Source organism: Heterocephalus glaber, unplaced genomic scaffold, assembly GCF_053883595.1.
Source record: "Heterocephalus glaber isolate CG9 unplaced genomic scaffold, H.glaber_assembly_v1.0 deba00001444, whole genome shotgun sequence".
NCBI lineage: Eukaryota > Metazoa > Chordata > Mammalia > Rodentia > Bathyergidae > Heterocephalus > Heterocephalus glaber.
The window spans coordinates 16,056,624-16,073,868 of NW_028258297.1; the positions used below are offsets into that span (position 1 = coordinate 16,056,624).

At 33.7% G+C, this 17,245-nt stretch overlaps 1 protein-coding gene across 1 annotated transcript in view; it reads right to left on the reverse strand.

The window, feature by feature from the left end:
* Positions 1-1,016: 1,016 nt before the first annotated feature.
* Etnk1 (ethanolamine kinase 1) overlaps positions 1,017-17,245 on the reverse strand; it is a 57,635-nt gene continuing 41,406 nt past the window's right edge. The window contains exons 5-8 of the mRNA XM_004845755.4: positions 9,577-9,660; positions 7,415-7,575; positions 2,630-2,703; positions 1,017-2,323 (exon numbers count right to left, since the gene is read on the reverse strand). Coding sequence (XP_004845812.1) covers positions 2,251-2,323; positions 2,630-2,703; positions 7,415-7,575; positions 9,577-9,660 — 392 coding nt within the window. The 3' untranslated portion in view covers positions 1,017-2,250. The remainder of the gene's footprint in view (positions 2,324-2,629; positions 2,704-7,414; positions 7,576-9,576; positions 9,661-17,245) is intronic.

A 17,245-nucleotide genomic window follows, 5' to 3' on the forward strand; every position in this document is an offset into this window, starting at 1 on the left:
AATTTATTCCCAAGATCCATTGCATACTTTCAGGGCTAGCCAACGGACAGCCTCCATTCCTGGTTACATTCACTTCTAAATGTATCTCTCTGAAACTGTTAAAAGAGTGGTGTCACCAGAAGCTATGCACAGTCTACCTGCAATGGCTCAAGGAAATCTCCAGTCAAAACCCATGGAAGTAAGAATACTGAGTAAGGTAGAAAAATGATGTTCTCTCCTCCCATAGTTTGACAAGATATATACTCTTGCATTTTAAAAGACAGAAAGCAAAAAATCAAAAGTATTATATATTCTTTATCATTCCATGGTAATGTTCTAAACATGGACGAAAATTTCACCAAAAACAATTTCTAAAGTTCACTTTAACATTATAAAAAGCTATTAATTTTTATTTAATTGGTTCCATTCATTTAGTCAGTTAGGCGAAATTGCATTAATTTTACAGTAATATGGTTTATAAAAACAAAAGTGAACATTTATAACATTGGGGAGGTAGAAACCAAATCTTGGTCTAACACTGTTATACATACAAACATAGTAAGGTCCTACTTATGTAACTAGAATTTACCATTTAAAATGTCCTTTAAGTGTTTCTACTTAATTACCTTTAAACAGCTTGAGATAATCCACAGATTTTAATGCACTTGTCTGAGAATATAAGTCATTTGGAATAATACATCAGACTCCCCAGAAGATTTCTCAGAGGATAAATTTGTAGTTGCATACTTGAAATATGCAGATCCATTAAGCTAACTTTGTACATGAGCACTTATGTGACCAAAGTGCAAACCTTGTCGGGCTAATTTTCTAAGCAAAGTTAACTGTGACTGCTCAACTTCACAGAGCAGTCTCTGGAAGTCTTGAAACTTGAAGCCTTCTTAACTATCCAAAGCACTAACTTTCTTCCATACAACTGCTTCCCTCTTACTCTATACAAAACAAAATATATAAACAAAAACACAATAAATCAAAGCAAAAGGAGCCCTCCTATCATGAGTATTTCTACTTAATTCACATTTTGTTATTTTTTCAGATTTTAAGTGTATAAGACCACTATTCTAAATGTTCCTTTTTTTTGTTTTGTTTTGTTTTGTTTGGTACCGGGGATCGAACTCAGGACCTTGTGCTTGCAAAGCAGGCGGAAAAACCACTGAGCTAAATCCCCGGCCCTCTAAATGATCCTTTTTGATTCTTTTAACTGCCTCAACATATTACTCTGAAATTACATGTATCAAGTCATCACTACCACACTAAAGACACAACAAAAAACTAAAACTTGAAACCAGAATGTCAAGAATGAATCTGAACAGATTTTTAAAAAACTTAATCTGAACAATATTTTCTTGTTTTCAAGTATGATAAATTTTGTGTATTTGTTTAAAAATTAGGAGTACAAGCTATTATTTAATACAAAGAAAGCATATCAAGTAAAATGAAAATTTTGGTTAGAAACAATTTGATAAGGTAAAACAAACTAGTAACTTAAATGACCACATTTAGCATTTGCACACATTTCTCAATACAGATTTTGATAACAATCATTATACTTATTCCAAGATTATATGGTAAATATGTTTATATTGCCAGACTACATAGACATGAATTTAATTCTAAACTGTATTCCCCCCAAAAGAAAGGCCTTCTAATATTCAATTTAAAAAGATGTATCACCAACAAAGACAGTGAATGCATTTCTCCCTCCTGAATACGACCATCCTAAGTTCATATGACCATCCTAAGTTATCTATACCAGTCAGTGACTGGCATTTCAAAAGCAAACGATGCATTTCATTTATGGTGAATCAAATAAAAAGGTTACACTGAACAACCAGAAGGGTTTCCTAAAATCAATCTTCTTAACATAAAACTTTAAAAACATTTCTCTAGAATGCTCTCACATTGTATACACTTAACAGAGGCAAGTGATGAAAGCAGTCACAGAATCATGTTAAATTTATAATAAATAACCCACATCACATAAATTATGAAAAAAAGCCTTAACCTGACATCTTTATATCTTTTGCAGATCTAACAAACTCTAATCCACCACATTTTGACAGCAATAGGTGTTATTTCTTGACATCATTCAGTTTATTTAAAACATAAGATTGGTTGTTTAAAGGCATAATTTGTAAAGCAAAATAACCAAATTAAGTAACAAGAATTTTAAGGTACTGGCTTTTTGGAATTTCTTATGAAAAACATTCACAACCACTGCTCAGCTACTTGAGAATTAATTAAATCTCTTCTTTACTCAGGCACTTTTAATGCAGTAACCTCAGGCTTCATTTTAAAGTACTGGTTAAAACGAACAATAGCATACCTAGTGAGAAAAGAGAATGAAAACAAAATTAGTGAAAGCTGAAAAACTCCATTTTCTTCATTTTCACTCACTTCCTAAGCTTTCTAACAGTTCTCAAAGGAAAGCTCTTTAGGGTATTGCACCACCTACTGGACAGTTTTCTAATGCTGAGAGCACCGGACAAGCGTCTACACAGCAGATTCTTATAGATCATCAATGTATGGAGTGTTTAGAATATGATCAAATACCAATGTTCCCTATGAATTCTAAATGTTAATTCAAACAAAAGTAGAGACAAATGGAATGCATGTAAACAATTAAACTTACCCAAGGAAATCAAACTCAATAGTGGAGTATTTGGCTTGAATCAAAGCCCATAATCCCCAAAAGAAATGAGAAGCCTTAAAAGGAGGGAAGAAAAACAAAGACTTATGATAATATATTTATTTGTAAAACAAACTGTTAAGTCTATCCTACCCATCAATTACATACACAATACTTTTTGGGGGGGCTGATGCTGGAAATTGAAACTAATATGAAGCCATTAAAACTATTAATTGTATTAAATTTCTATCCCAGAGTACATGTTTTCTTAAATATAAAAAACAGAAGTCATTTCAACAAAAATAACTAACAACATCTATTCCAATGATAAAACAAGTTTTCACCTAAAAACTGGAATTTGAGAAGTTATCCTGATTTTGTGAGTTTAACAGCTCACTACACACTATCAACTTCTAGTGACAGTGGTAGTGATAGCAATGTATGGAGGGTTTTTGCTATCATGTGAGATGTGTCAATATTTGGTAGACCTACACAATTAAATGAATCAATATTCCAAATAATTAATGTTCAAATTATAAAACCATGCACAAGAGCCTGTCCAAGTAAACCCATGAATTTTAACGTAACAGAGTAAAAAAAGTGTTACATTCTATCACACAGTGCAACTAACCTCAAAGAACCACTTGTCAAATTTTGCTATATCAAAAAGAATATACACAATTATGTGAAAAGATAAAATACTCCTCTTTTCAACAATGTATGTATGTGAAGTTATTTTCTCCATATACTTCAGCTGAAACACTGTACTACAACAGTGGAATGTAGAAGCAGATACAAGAATCTGTCTTCAGTTAAGGTGGACATTATAGAAATTTGTAGAAACAATGTTCTCAATAAATCTGTTTCAGAGAAGTTATTTTGTATTTTAAAAAACGATATTTATCTTACATGTAATGAGTTTATTTTAGTACATGTATTCAGTAAACACTTTGAATTTTTGTTTTAATTTCTAATTGATAAATACTGATAATTAACTTCCATAACAAAGGCTCACAATGATCTTCAGAAATTTTTTAAAGTACAAAAAAGTTCCTGAAGGGCCGGGGATTTAGCTCAGTGGTTTCACCACCTGCTGCGCAAGCGGCACGGACCCAAGTTCGATCCCCAGAACCAAAAAAAAAAAAAAAAAAAAAAAAGTTCCTGAAATTAAAATATTTGAGAAATCACTAATCAATTAACACTGGCATATTTTAAGTGACACAAAATCATCTGTGGATGGTACCTGATCTCTTATATATTACTCTTTTCTTACACAGTGTCTTCATATATTAGAATCTTAACAGAAAAAACAAAGTCAGCAGTTCAGCTCAATTTATTAGCTGCATTTCTAAAAAGCGAAATAAAATACTAATTCTGTAATTTACTTGTATTATTTCTCTCACATTCAGAAATTATGGATATGCAGGTCTCCTGCTGAAGAGGGGTGTGTGTGTGTCTGTGTGTATCACTGGGGATGGAACCCAGGGCCTTTGCACTGAACTTATACCCTCCCCATCCCTTTTTAAATTTTTAAAAATTTTGAGACAGGGTCTCGATAAGTTGCTCAGGCTATCCTCAAACTTGTGATCACATGTCCTTCACATTCTTGAAGGTACCGGAAATGCACTCCAAGTTATTATAACAGAAACATCTATCATTCACATGGCAAACTAGTTAAGCATTTGGAATCTAAACCTATATAACAAATTCATCTGTGGTTTTTCTGTTTTTGTGCCTTCCTGCTCAGCCTCCTTTCCTGGCTCCTTTATTCTTCCTCTTCCTCCAGCCCTCCCACATGTTAGTATTTCTAGTGTTCTGAATGGGGACATCCCCCCTCCCTTCACATTTTTGCTGTCTCTATTAATGATTTCAATTTGTTTCTTTGCACTACCGAGCTTCAGACTGTCTCTACCCAGGGTCTCCCACGAAACCACTGGTGAAAAAGTACACCTTAATCTTAAGACTGTACTTTCCACCAAAGCCTGTTTTCATCCAACTGAGCAACTACACTTGAATAATTTAGGAACTCATCACTATGCAGCAAATGCAGTTCATCTACTGATCAAGCTCCGTGAGAGATTTGTTCACATTGTTCTCCTCTTTAAGCACTGTGAACCTAAGGGAAAAAGAAATTCTCCTTGTATGGTAACAAACAGTGATTCATGAAAGATTGATCATCTCCTTAATTTTCACTATAGAGTGGGAATGAATCATAAAAATGAAAAAGAAAATTTTCAGAATCAATGGTAAATACTGTCAAATGTTATCCGTAGTCACATCAAGTAAGATACCATCCAATGGTATCTATGGTTATATTAGATAAGGACTAATAAGTTTAAACTGAAATTACTTTCTAGCAATTATGTCATTATTGCCCATCCTTACCACAACTTGTTTACAGTAAAGGAAAAACAAGTTAAGATTGCAGCAGTGTAAGACCTGCATGAAAGATGATAATGGAGAAAGACTGAGGCTCTGCTTGTATTTCACGCTACATTCCCAATAAAGTATTCCTTAGAACACCTGAGATGTGACATATACCTAATGATGCTCCCGGAGATGAAATTAAGACTTGATAAGAGGAGAGTAAACTTGTCGGTTAAAAACAGGCTACCCTGAGCTTTCTGCCACATTCTTTCTACCTGAAGTTTAACCATGGAGGCCCTGATGCAAGAAAAGCACACAACAAAGGAGGACGGAATTTTGATAAAATAAGAAGAGGAATTAAGACCAAAACTGCCTGAATAAATGAAATGTTTTCAATGGTTTCATAATGAGAAAGAACTGAAAGTTGATAGACCCTCACGGTATATAATAAGCTGACTATATAATGCTTATTCAAAAACTAAGCATACGTAAACTTGGAAGACATGCTATGAGGAGTATTAGTAAGAGTTTTAAAGTTTTATGTCTCTATCAATTGTCCCATATCCTTTTTCTATCAGATTTTCTACTCAATATATGACATTTTATAAACATATTTATAGTACCTTTTATATTTTTTTCTCAAATTAAAGGAGTTTTCTCCTAATTCCAATTTGCTACAAATTTTAAATAGGAATGGGTGTTAAATATTACCCTCTAAAAAGTTATTTTGTGCATCTTATTTGCCTTTCTAAATTATAAGCATTTTTGAAGGAATACTTTGTGTTGTTTCTAATCCACCTGATCTAGAGCAGTAATGTGTTCTTAATACCTAATTAATGAATATTTATAAAGAACGTCGTGATCAGACCAGATGTAATATTTTTTTTTTTTTTTGGTACTGGGGATCGAATTCGGGTCCTTGCACTTGTGCAGCAGGCAGTGAAACCACTGAGCTAAATCCCCGGCCCTGACCAGATGTAATTGTATTTTTAATAGCATGTGTAGATATAACTATAGTATCCAAAAAAAAATGTTAAACATAAATGTTTACAACTTAAGTCCAAGTTAGCTTTCTAAAGGCAAACAGTAGATTGTTAAGAATGAGTTATGCAAAAACTAATGAGATCAATGCCTTACAAATGAAAAAATTAAATGAGCACATAGAAAAATGCAAATTATAGCAGCAATAATATTCCTTTTGTTAACATAAAAATCACCTAAAAGGAAGCACTGACGCTTAAGTTCCTTAAATGACCCAAAAAGAAAGAAAACCCTGCATTTTCTACTTTAAGATTATGCTTAAGTAGAATAAACAGAAACAGTAGGCACTGTTGGACTGGCTAGAGAGTATGTCATTAATTGAACCAACAGTTCTACTAAAAATAGGTATGAGAGCAGCAGGTAAATCCACACTGCAGCACACCCTCATACGTGAGATACATTCTGAGTGGCTTCTGGGGAAATGCTTGCTGCTGTTAAGATTATGGACCACTATATTTGTGGGCCACCACAAGGGTCTATTTGTGAAGATAGCTGGGCAAATGTTCCTCATGTCATCTGTACAAAACTGTATTAAAACTTATAAAGAAGGAGCTAAAATAACTTTGCCTGGTATTCAAATGAACTGTTTAATACTTTGTTCGTGTATCACTTTATTCTCAGAAGAATTTCAATGTTTTTCAAAATATAAAAGCACATGAGTCAAGCATGGTAAGCACATGTCCGTAATGCCAGCTACTCGGGAGGCTGAGGCAGGAGTATCACAAGTTGCAGGCCAGCCTGGATAACTTACCAAGACCTTGTCTCAGAAAAGATCTGGGGATGTAGGTCAGTGGTAGAGCACTCCTAGGTTCAAACCTCAGTATCACAATTAAAAATAATTAAATGAAAGTAAGTTAAATTTAAATTAAAAACAGAGAAGTAGTTGTGAAAATAATAAAGCATTAAGGAAGAGGGGTAGCTGTTAATCAAGAAAGGTCACGGAGACAAAACAATGGATTGAGTCATACAAACATAATTTGGCTAGTTTTTCCAATGTATTTTTAGCACTGGGCTGAGATTAAATGTACTATGGAAAACCTCATTTCCCATAAATCTTCCTTTGGTTACATGTATTTCTATAATGTAAAGAAGCAAATATAACAAACAGCTTTACATATTAATCGTAACCCCAACTTCGATCCACTCATTAAACAAATTATTTCTGAGCATCTACCATACAGCCAAGCACTGGTCTAGGGACCGTGGAGATAGTAGTGAATGAAACAAAAATTTTGCTCTCAAAAGCAAGGCAATGGGGTAAATTGTAAATAATCATGTTTTTTCCTTGTTTCGAACAAAAATTCACAAAATTGAAAACAGGAAATCTATAAGCTTTTAAAATTACAATAAGAATCTTTAACTGTTTGCATTTAAACTTACCAATGCAAACTGATTGACTTGGATGAAGAGTATTTCTACCTCCTTTTCAGTAACTTCGGTCCTAAAACCCTTATATTCTTTGTAGGCTTCAAGGTAAGAACGCAGCCACTGGCTCTGTAGTTCTCTATCTGGATAAAGACTGTAGTCCACATCACTTACACCTTTAGTGAAAAAAAATACATGGACCATTTTAAAAACACATACTCTTCTACCTACCTTAATCATCATTACTATCAACATTTTTTCATAAAAACCTAACAAAATCTTTTCATTTCTGACTGCAACAATAGACGTTAAATAGCATTTATTAAAATAATAAATCATTCTGTATTCCAGCTTAAACTCTAAGGCACACAGTTGTTCATGACCATAATCAATTCTCACTGCTTCAATTTTTCCTCACAGTGTGTAGCTTGAACCATCTGCACCTAAAGCCCAGAATCTGCCATTCAGCAGGTACTCAGGAAGTCTTTAGCATACTAATGGCAGTTTGGAGCACTACCTCAAACTGTGGCTCCAAACTTTTCTGACTATGAATCAGGGTAAGAAATACATATATTACTGAGACTTTATACATGTACCCATTATTATGTTTCACAAAACAATATATACTCTATCTTCCAACTCTGACATTTCTATTCCTATTCTTTTCCATTTCTTAATTTATATTATTGCACAAATTTGATTTCATAATCTACAGTTTGAAAAATACAAATCTAGAAGATATAGCTCTATTTTTCTGGCATTCAAGGTTCTTCATAAAGTGGTCTAAACTTATCTCTAGTCTTACAACTTTTTCTTCTTCAGCAATTTTATATTGTACCTACAAAGGAAACTCAATCTTAAACTTTTCCTCCCCTTTCCTGTAGTGTCTTCCTATCTCTTATATTTGAATATTCAAATTCTACCTAATTTTCAAGTTTCAGCTCAATTTTTTTCTCTACAAAACTGGTCTAAGATCACTGTAGTTTGCTCTTTCATATCCACAACACTATGTTACTAACATGGTCGTTATCACATTATATATATGTACAGCTGGTTTCCCGTCCTATAAATGAGATAAGAAAATATGTGCAGTGGTCAGGTATGGTGCAGCAAGCCTGTTATTTACCCAGCACTCTGGGAGGTTAGGGCAAGAGGGTCTCAAGATCAAGCCCAACCTGAGCAACTTAGTGACTTCAGAAGGTCATGTCCCAAAAATATAAACAGCTCAATTCCTAGTAGGTAACATATTAAAAAAGAAAACAATGCAGCAGATTTGTGGAGTTATGATGTGTATATAATAAGCTTGGTGGAGGAAAATAACTAAAACGGTGTCAATCAAAAATTTTTTCAGGGGGTCGGGGATTTAGCTTAGTGGTTTCACCACCTGCTATGTAAGCACAAGGACCTGAGTTCGATCCCCCGTACCAAAAAAAAAAAAAAAAAATTTTTTTTCAAACTTACTTACCAGTTTGCAAACCTGAAATATATAAAAACACATGAATAAAAGAATGTGGACAAATGAAAATTCAGCAATGAAATATTTCTACTAGGTATAAACCATCCAAGGGAACTTCCTAATCCTTAGTTATAGGGCATTTCATGTTTCTAAATACAGAGTGTTAAAATGAGTTTTAAATTAATTCCACTTACATAAAAGCAACTCAACTTTTATACTTGAAGATGATTATAGATTAATACCCAAGAGTAAAAATTACCAACCTTTCAATAATCATAACCAAAATGTTTAAGAAATCTTGAGCTTTTTAAAAAGAAATTTTCAAAATACAAGTTTACAACAGTAACACCTTGCTTTATTGGCTTTCAGAGATAGGGATTGAACCTAGGCCCTCAAGATGCTAGGCAGGTATTCTACCACTGAACTATACCCTTCAACCACAGCACAGGGTTTTAAATGATAATTAGGTTCAAACTCTTAAAACCTTAAAGTTTCAACAGAAGCCACAAGCATCATCTTCCTCCTAGCCATTATTTTCTGAAGTCAATTATGGAAGAAATTTTGGTAATCTCTTTCTTCCAGAAATAAACAAAAACAAAGAAAAAGTCAGCAGAAGTACAAAGAGTTGCTGATGCTGCCAGGTGATCTTTTAAGAAGAAAAAATTCTGAAAATATTTCAAAGTTAAATAAGTTACTCCATTATTTAAGCCTTGGATTTTACCTGCAAATTCATTGAAATGATTTCCAATATCATATGCCAGGTAGTTGTATCCAGAATATTCATAATCAATGAACTGTACATCACCTATGTGAGACACAAACACAAAGATATTAAGAAACCACATATAAGATCAGACAATCCCTATGCTATTTGTAATTAAATAGCTTCCAATATTTTGTCTCAATGTATGTGCTTGGTTACATGCACTTCTGAGACAATACAGGGTAAGGCTGTGAATTTTATGGCAATGAGCTTTACAAAATTCAAATAATGTCTCTTGTTCAACAGCTTCTCATGAATACTAATGACCACTTTATTAAGGAAAAAAATTAAGTCATTCTCCAGATTCTAACAAAAGCAAAATGTTTTTCACCACATGGGGGCATCAGTAACTTAAAACTTTAAGTTTAATTAGCAATAACATCTTTGGAAATTGTTAATAATCTATGCCATTTTAACAAAAACTTAATTTATGATACCTAACAATAAATTGACAAGCTTATCCACATACAAAAATCAAATACAAATTTTGAAAGACTTGAATTCTGTAAATCTGAAGAGAAATGCTCTAACACTTGATGATGAATTTAACAGTATCACCAATTTAAGAAGTTCGTTCTTATCATAATCTTCTATTTACCTGAAAAGCTACATAACTAAGGTTTCCATAACTGAGCAGCATTAAGGTGGTAATTTCACCTTTTAAAAAGAAAGACACAGTTTTGTCTCAGTATTTATAAATTTAAGAAAGTTTTGCATAAGCTAAATTACGATTCCTATTCTAAATTTTGCTACATATATACTATATATATTTCATTATAATTCTCCAAAGATAATCTTATTCTCCCTGGACAAGTGAAATACCCCTATTTAGGAACTTTCAATTTTTGTGTAGGTCTTAATCTGACAAAATGCAGGTTCTATATAGACCAGAAAAAAAAAGAAAAAAGAAAGTAACTTTCTAAAAAAGTAATGTCACTGTCTATACCAGGGATAGATGTTTTTAAAAAAATTAACGAGTCACTGTCTACACTTAAGGATCACATGCTCAAAGACTTACAGGCATACGAAGTTAAAAATGAAAATAGAACAGAGATGACTACAAGAACAATTTCTAAGCTGCTTATATTGAGAAAACGTAATTCTGTAGTCACCCTACGTGTGAGGTAACAAAACAGACACACTGTCTGTACACACTGGCATTTCTGAAATAAAAAAACCTTTGAACTATAATGCTTTGACATAGATTTGTATATTTCAGTTAGGGAAGTACTGTATACGGATTATATTCAAGCACAGAGAAAAATATAATTATATGACAAAAAAGTCATGGCACATGTAGGGTTTTACATAAAAGCAGAAACTTTTTAAAAAATATAACTATTTAGCATAACTCTAAAGCTATGTGAATAACAGTAAAGCACTGATGATGTGCAGCTTGGTGATGGAGCACTCGCTAGCACACACAGGCCCTAGGTTCACACCCCAGCAAGGGAGAAGTAAGAAAGTCACACCTAGAGGGTAAGTGAGAAGGACCAAAGTATATTCCAGTTAGCAAAACAGAATGCATGCTGTTACAGTAAATGTAGCATTCTAAAATGTTGGTGAGAATAAATCATCACTGCAATTTAACCCCAACTATTATATTCTTGCATTCCCAGAACATTATTCTACATAAATTCTTATTGTTAACTAAATCACTTTATGGAACTGCAGAAGGGGAAATCAGAACAGAGCGTGTTTTAAAACTTCTTTTCTAGAAGTTACAAGGAATGAGAGGGTTCCACATGATAAAATACTTGCAGCTATGAAAATCAAATAAACCAAAGCCATGAAAAACATCTCATTTTCAAAAATAAAAAGGAATTAAATGCCATGTGGAAAAGATACTAAATTAGTCGACACAGTGTGATCCAAATTATTAAAACATACTGCATGGGATAAAAAAAAGATGAATGGAAATAAAAACAAAATGTTTCAGTTGGTTTTATTACAAGTGTTAGACAAGTGACTTTCTTCCTTTTATTTTTCTAGTTTTTAAATTATTTTCAGTATTACTTTTTCAGAGGAAAATGCTGTTTTTAAAAATAAGATGATCTAGGCCAGGGATTTTGCTCAATGGTTCTGCTGCCTGCCTCCCAAGCGCAAGGTCAGGAGTTCAATCCCCGGTACAAAAAAAAACCTAGTAAAATTATTGAGGGCCAGGGATTTAGCTCAGTGGTTCCACCACCTGCCTTGCAAGCGAAAAGTCCAGAGTTCGATCCCCGGTACCAAAAAAAAAAAAAGATAAATTCTCTATATAAAAAACTGTTAATAAGTAAAAGACCAAACACAATGACTCAGAAATACCTATCCACAAGCCTTCCAGCACACAAGATTTATCAAGGCACACAACTGAGCCTACTAAACAGTTTTAATACATAATTTTTAACATTGCAGCTGTTGATTGCATTAGCTCTTTAAACACAAATTCTTGTAGAGCTCATATCTACTGTTACAAGCCAATAAAAATACACAGCCCAGTCCTGAAGTTTACTTTTGCCACATAAATAAAAGCTTCAACTTTAGTTTTACTTTTCAAATTATATTTAGAATTTGGCAAATATAGTTAAAATGGCAGGTAAAAACATGCCTGCCTGTAAATACAGTTTAATTAAAACATAGATCATTTTAACAAAAGTTAAAATCTGTTTCAGCATGACAATTTTAGCAATGACTTTTTGTAGTAACGTTAATTCATTAAAACTAGCCTTTATTTTTAAATGCTATGTTGATTTTATAAATAATGAAATTTAAAAAAATAAGAAAATGAAGCTAACAAGATACAGATGAGGCTGTTACCAGGCTCCGTGCATGTGAACAAGTGATGCGATAAACCTCCAGTCAGTGCGTTTAAGAAGCACGGGGTGCGCCGCCACATGGCAGCAACAATGGCATACCTAATCTGTAGCAGACGAAGAAAATTTGGCAAACTCACATTTTACAAGACACAAAGCTTAAAAGGAAAGAAATTGTCTTTTAAAAATCCGCATTAACTATTCTTTTTCAAATTATTACAAACAAAGTGGAACTCAACCTTAAATTTAATCTTCTGCAACAAAGTAAAATTAGGCTTACTGCCTTATTTAGGGTGCCAGAAAAATCAAATTACAGTATTGGAAAATGTTTTTCTATCAAAAGAAAACATTATTTCTTTTCTCCTATAAATGTAGCTTCTGATTCTAAAATTTTTCATGCACTGAGGTTTCAAGGGTGGAGGGCAATGAGACTCCTCCCTACAATGTTATGTGTGTACTACTTCTGAAGGAGGGATTTGCAATTCGCAAGATTCTCAAGGGATCCTTGGCCTCTAAAAAGCAAAACACTAGTCTGAAGTCTAGCATTATATTATCTCTATATAATTAGCACAATGAAAAACACATAATGGGCAAAGGATATGATTAACAGATTAAACGATAATTTGAATTTTCAAAGGCTATATTTTGGAGTTTTTAAAAACTATATTTCCCTCATATCTTCACTAAAGTAATAAAAATCCACACACTGAGTTAAACTGTTCAAATCTCAGTACACTAAAAAGTCTTCAAATTTTAAAAGAATTTTAAAGCCAAAAACATAGTAACTTATTACCTTACACCTATAAAATTTTATCATATAACACATCTTTGGATTGTTTTGTTGTCAAGGGTAAAGGCAAAAAAAGGAAAAGTAAAATAGTCAATGTGTAAACCTAAAAATCTTTCCAACTCACTTGTTCTGCCGTGTGAGATGTAAAGAGAATAAAAAGAAAAGTAGCTATAGTCATACTAATGTTAGCAAAAGTTTTCTGCCTTGTGAGGGAAAGAGAGAGTATTCTGGTCTGGAAAACTTCATTCCTAGTGTGCTGTGCAATAGTATGCGGTGTGCAGCTGCAACAGAGTACTCCACATTCCGACTGACTGTCCTGTCATCTGACTGTTCTACATGACACACAGCCTCATGGTGGGGCAATAAGGTTCCTTTCACTTTTCATCATGTAAATCACAGAGCAATTAATTCCTAGCACATGGGAAGGATTCAAAAACTAGTGGAATAAATGGGGGTTTGGCAGAGAAAGCTGAGACATAGTAAGAATATATGCTTAAAGGGGGAGGGCACAAGATAAGCATAAAAAGTTGAAGAAAAAAGTGTGGTTATTTTCTGACATTCTTATCCAAAGATACGACTAAATACAATGGGCCCGATGCATGTGTTTTAAGAAAAAACAAAAACAACTCATTTTAAGTTTAGGTCATTCAGAGTTTTTATTTATTTCTTTTTTTTGGTACCAGGGATCGAACTCGGGTCCTTGCGCTTTCGAGGCAGGCAGTGGAAACCACTGAGCTAAATCCCCAGCATTCAGAGTTTTAAAATTAATTTAGGTTTCTTATTACTTAGGAGGCTAAGTTATAAACTAATACAGGGTTAAGATTAGATTATCCTTCAGGAAAGCATGGGAAACTTTCTTGGGTGATGAAAATGTTCTATACTTGTTATAGGTGTTTGAGTTATAGGATGCACACATTTGTCAAAATTCACTGACCTGTATGTTTGAGTTTTCTGTTTCATTAAAAGGAGACAGGGTTATCCAGATTGGCCTAAACTCCTGTGCTCAGCTTCCCAAGTACCTGGGACTAGAGACACACGCCAGCCACTGTGTCCAGCTTGTTATGCTTAAGACCTGAATATTACACTGTAATGAAATCCTGAACTCAATGTTATTCATGTTGAAGTGTTGAGGCATGAAGGTCACTGATGTCTGCGACTCACTTTGAAATAATTTTTTAAAAAGCAGTAAGACAAATTGATGGAGAGACAGAATGATGTGATAAAGCACAAACTTGTCAACAATTCTACAATTTAGGTGTCAGGTACATGCATGATGACACTTTATAATCCTTTTACATTTTGTTTGAAAGTTTTCATAATGTATAAGAAAAGAAAAGCATTAAGAGGTATGTATCCTCATTTATTCAAAATACTTCCTTTTGGTTTTGTATCCATTTGTATCAAATACTGCGCTTGTGACTTTTCTGCTGAGTATAGGGAGGCAGAGACAGCTACATATAAATATGAATACATTTCCGCTTTATATACAAACATATGGTCATATACATGCTTTGGTTATCCCATCAATAAATATATTTATATTTGTTTATATAGGTAAATATTTCTCAGGGCTAGTTCTGTAAAGGACCATACAGGTCTCAGCCTAGCACAAATACCTAAGTCCTCTGTAAACCTCTTAGCAAGACTAATCTTTACTTAAACAAATGAAAAGCATTTTAAATCAACAATGCCTTAAACTAATAATTACAGAGTGGATAACACAGCCAGTCAAGTGACAAAAAATGATGACTCATCCACATTCTATTTATACTGGGTAAATCTCTTTTAAAAAACCTGATTTACCCTAGAAATCCAAGAAAAAGCTTCCCTTTTCCACTCATTTGTATTTCCTTAAAGAGCTATAAATCACCTTCTTGTATTTTGCTTTTCAAAGAAAATAGATATCTCCATTACTGAAACTTGAATTTATATAGTAGCTGCTTTCTTTAATTTTGGGGGTTTTGGGGGATTTTTTGCAGTGCGGGTGATTAAACTCAGGGCCTTACACAAGGCTAGGCATGTACTCTACCAATGAGCAACAGCCACTGCTTTTTTCCCTTTGAGACAAGGTCTTGCTAAGCTGTACAACCTGGTCTCAAGCCTGTGGTCCTCCCGCCTCAGCCTCCCAAGTAGCTGCAATTATGGGTATGGAGCAGTGTGGTCAGCTACTAGATCCTCATATGAGCTTTTTAATAGAAATGGGGGGAGATAACCAACAAAGGTCATCAGAACAATAAACATACTGAAAAAAGCATCAAGATATGAGAAAGCAATCTCAAAAGCTTTAAAAATTACTGACACATCAAATAAAAGATTAAAGTTAAAATATTTGAGTTGATGAAGCAAGAACTACTGCTTTTGGTTTCTTATTTGTTCCAAATTCTATCTCATCTCATTAAGTGTTCTTTTCCTACCTTTTGGGGACAATATGTCACTGAAAACAAGGAAAGCCACTGTTTCCCAACCACTGAATTTCATGCACTCGTTTTTCATCTCTGAAAATCCTGACAGTTATCAACTGCAAACAGAAACCCATTCATCCTCCACACTCCTAAGTCCTGTAACCCAGCAGGAGTGAGAACATGCAGAGGCAGTATTCCTCCTGTGATGCCTGTCAGTCTCTGAGGTGTGCATGCTCTTTGTGTGCACTATGTAGAAACATGCATACACACATACAAATATACCCATACAGATACACTTTAAAATTTTTAATCACTGAAATTATAGTTGAGATAGAAACTAAAGCTGCTTCTAAAGACAAACCAAATTGTTATCTAACATTTGTAAGTCTACTTCTACTAGTTATTACCAGTTTTCACCTTTTCATAGTCTGAGACATTCAATAAATGCAAGCAATAAACATAATACAGGGTTGGCACACTTGATGTGTGTTCAGGCCAAATCCAGCTCACTACCTGTTTCTGGAAGTGAAGTCTTTTCTTTGGTACCGGGGATCGAACTTGGGACCTTGCGCTTGCAAGGCAGGCGCCGGAAACACTGAGCTAAATCCCCGGCCCTGGAAGTAAAGTCTTATCTGAACACAGACACGTCATTCACTTATGTAGTGTCCATGGTATATTCACACTATAACACAGAGTTGAATAGCTACAGTAGAAACTATCGTATGGCCCACAAAATCTAAAAGATGTATCATTTCAGTTTCTTACCAAAAAAAATTGTGGGTCCCTATCTTAGTATATTACAGCTACAACTGACAGCAGTTAAGTATGTGGACCAGGCTATGTATTCTAAATGCATGATCTAAAATCCTGTCAGCAATCATCTGAGATAGATATCATCTTACATTTCAAATAAACCAAACTTAAGCTCAAGAATACCAATAGTATTATTACTGCCTGAGAATCTGTTAAATATACAGATTTCTCAGTCTATCTACAGAAATTCTTGTTTAGTTGGTCTTGGTCAGGAACCAGAAATCTGCATTTTTCCAAGAACACTAACTGATTCTCAAGCAAATAGTCAGAAACTCAAAAGTTAATACTTCTAAAGAGATAAAATGATTGGTTTAATATCACTAACTTCTATTAAGTGACTAAAGTGTCCTTGGTTCCAAAATCTATATTCGGACTTGTCTTAGTCATACCTAAGTTAATACATCTATTTTTGAGAATTGCTTAGAGATTTCTAGTTAAAATATACAAAACCTAAATTATTTTGTTGGAAAATATATGCAGACTTCAAGGTGATCCTGTATAAATTTATTGAGTTTGCCTAAAATTTATACTTTTGAGAAGTGAAGAGACTGAATTACACTACAAATGTGAAGGTCAGTCCCTTGGCTTTCATTCATTATTTGTATCTCTTAGAATCTCAAAAGGTTAAAGTCCTGATCTCCAGTCATATGAATTACTTGAAGAGAGACAACAAATGAAACATGTTTGTGAACACAGTATGTAGTTTAATCAATTATTCTATATGGAAATTATTTAAATCTCAAAAGATTCAACTTGGCTCTTATATGCTGTAACAAGGTAACCAGCTAAATAACTTTGGGGTCTATATTTGAAGTTTTGAAGAACCT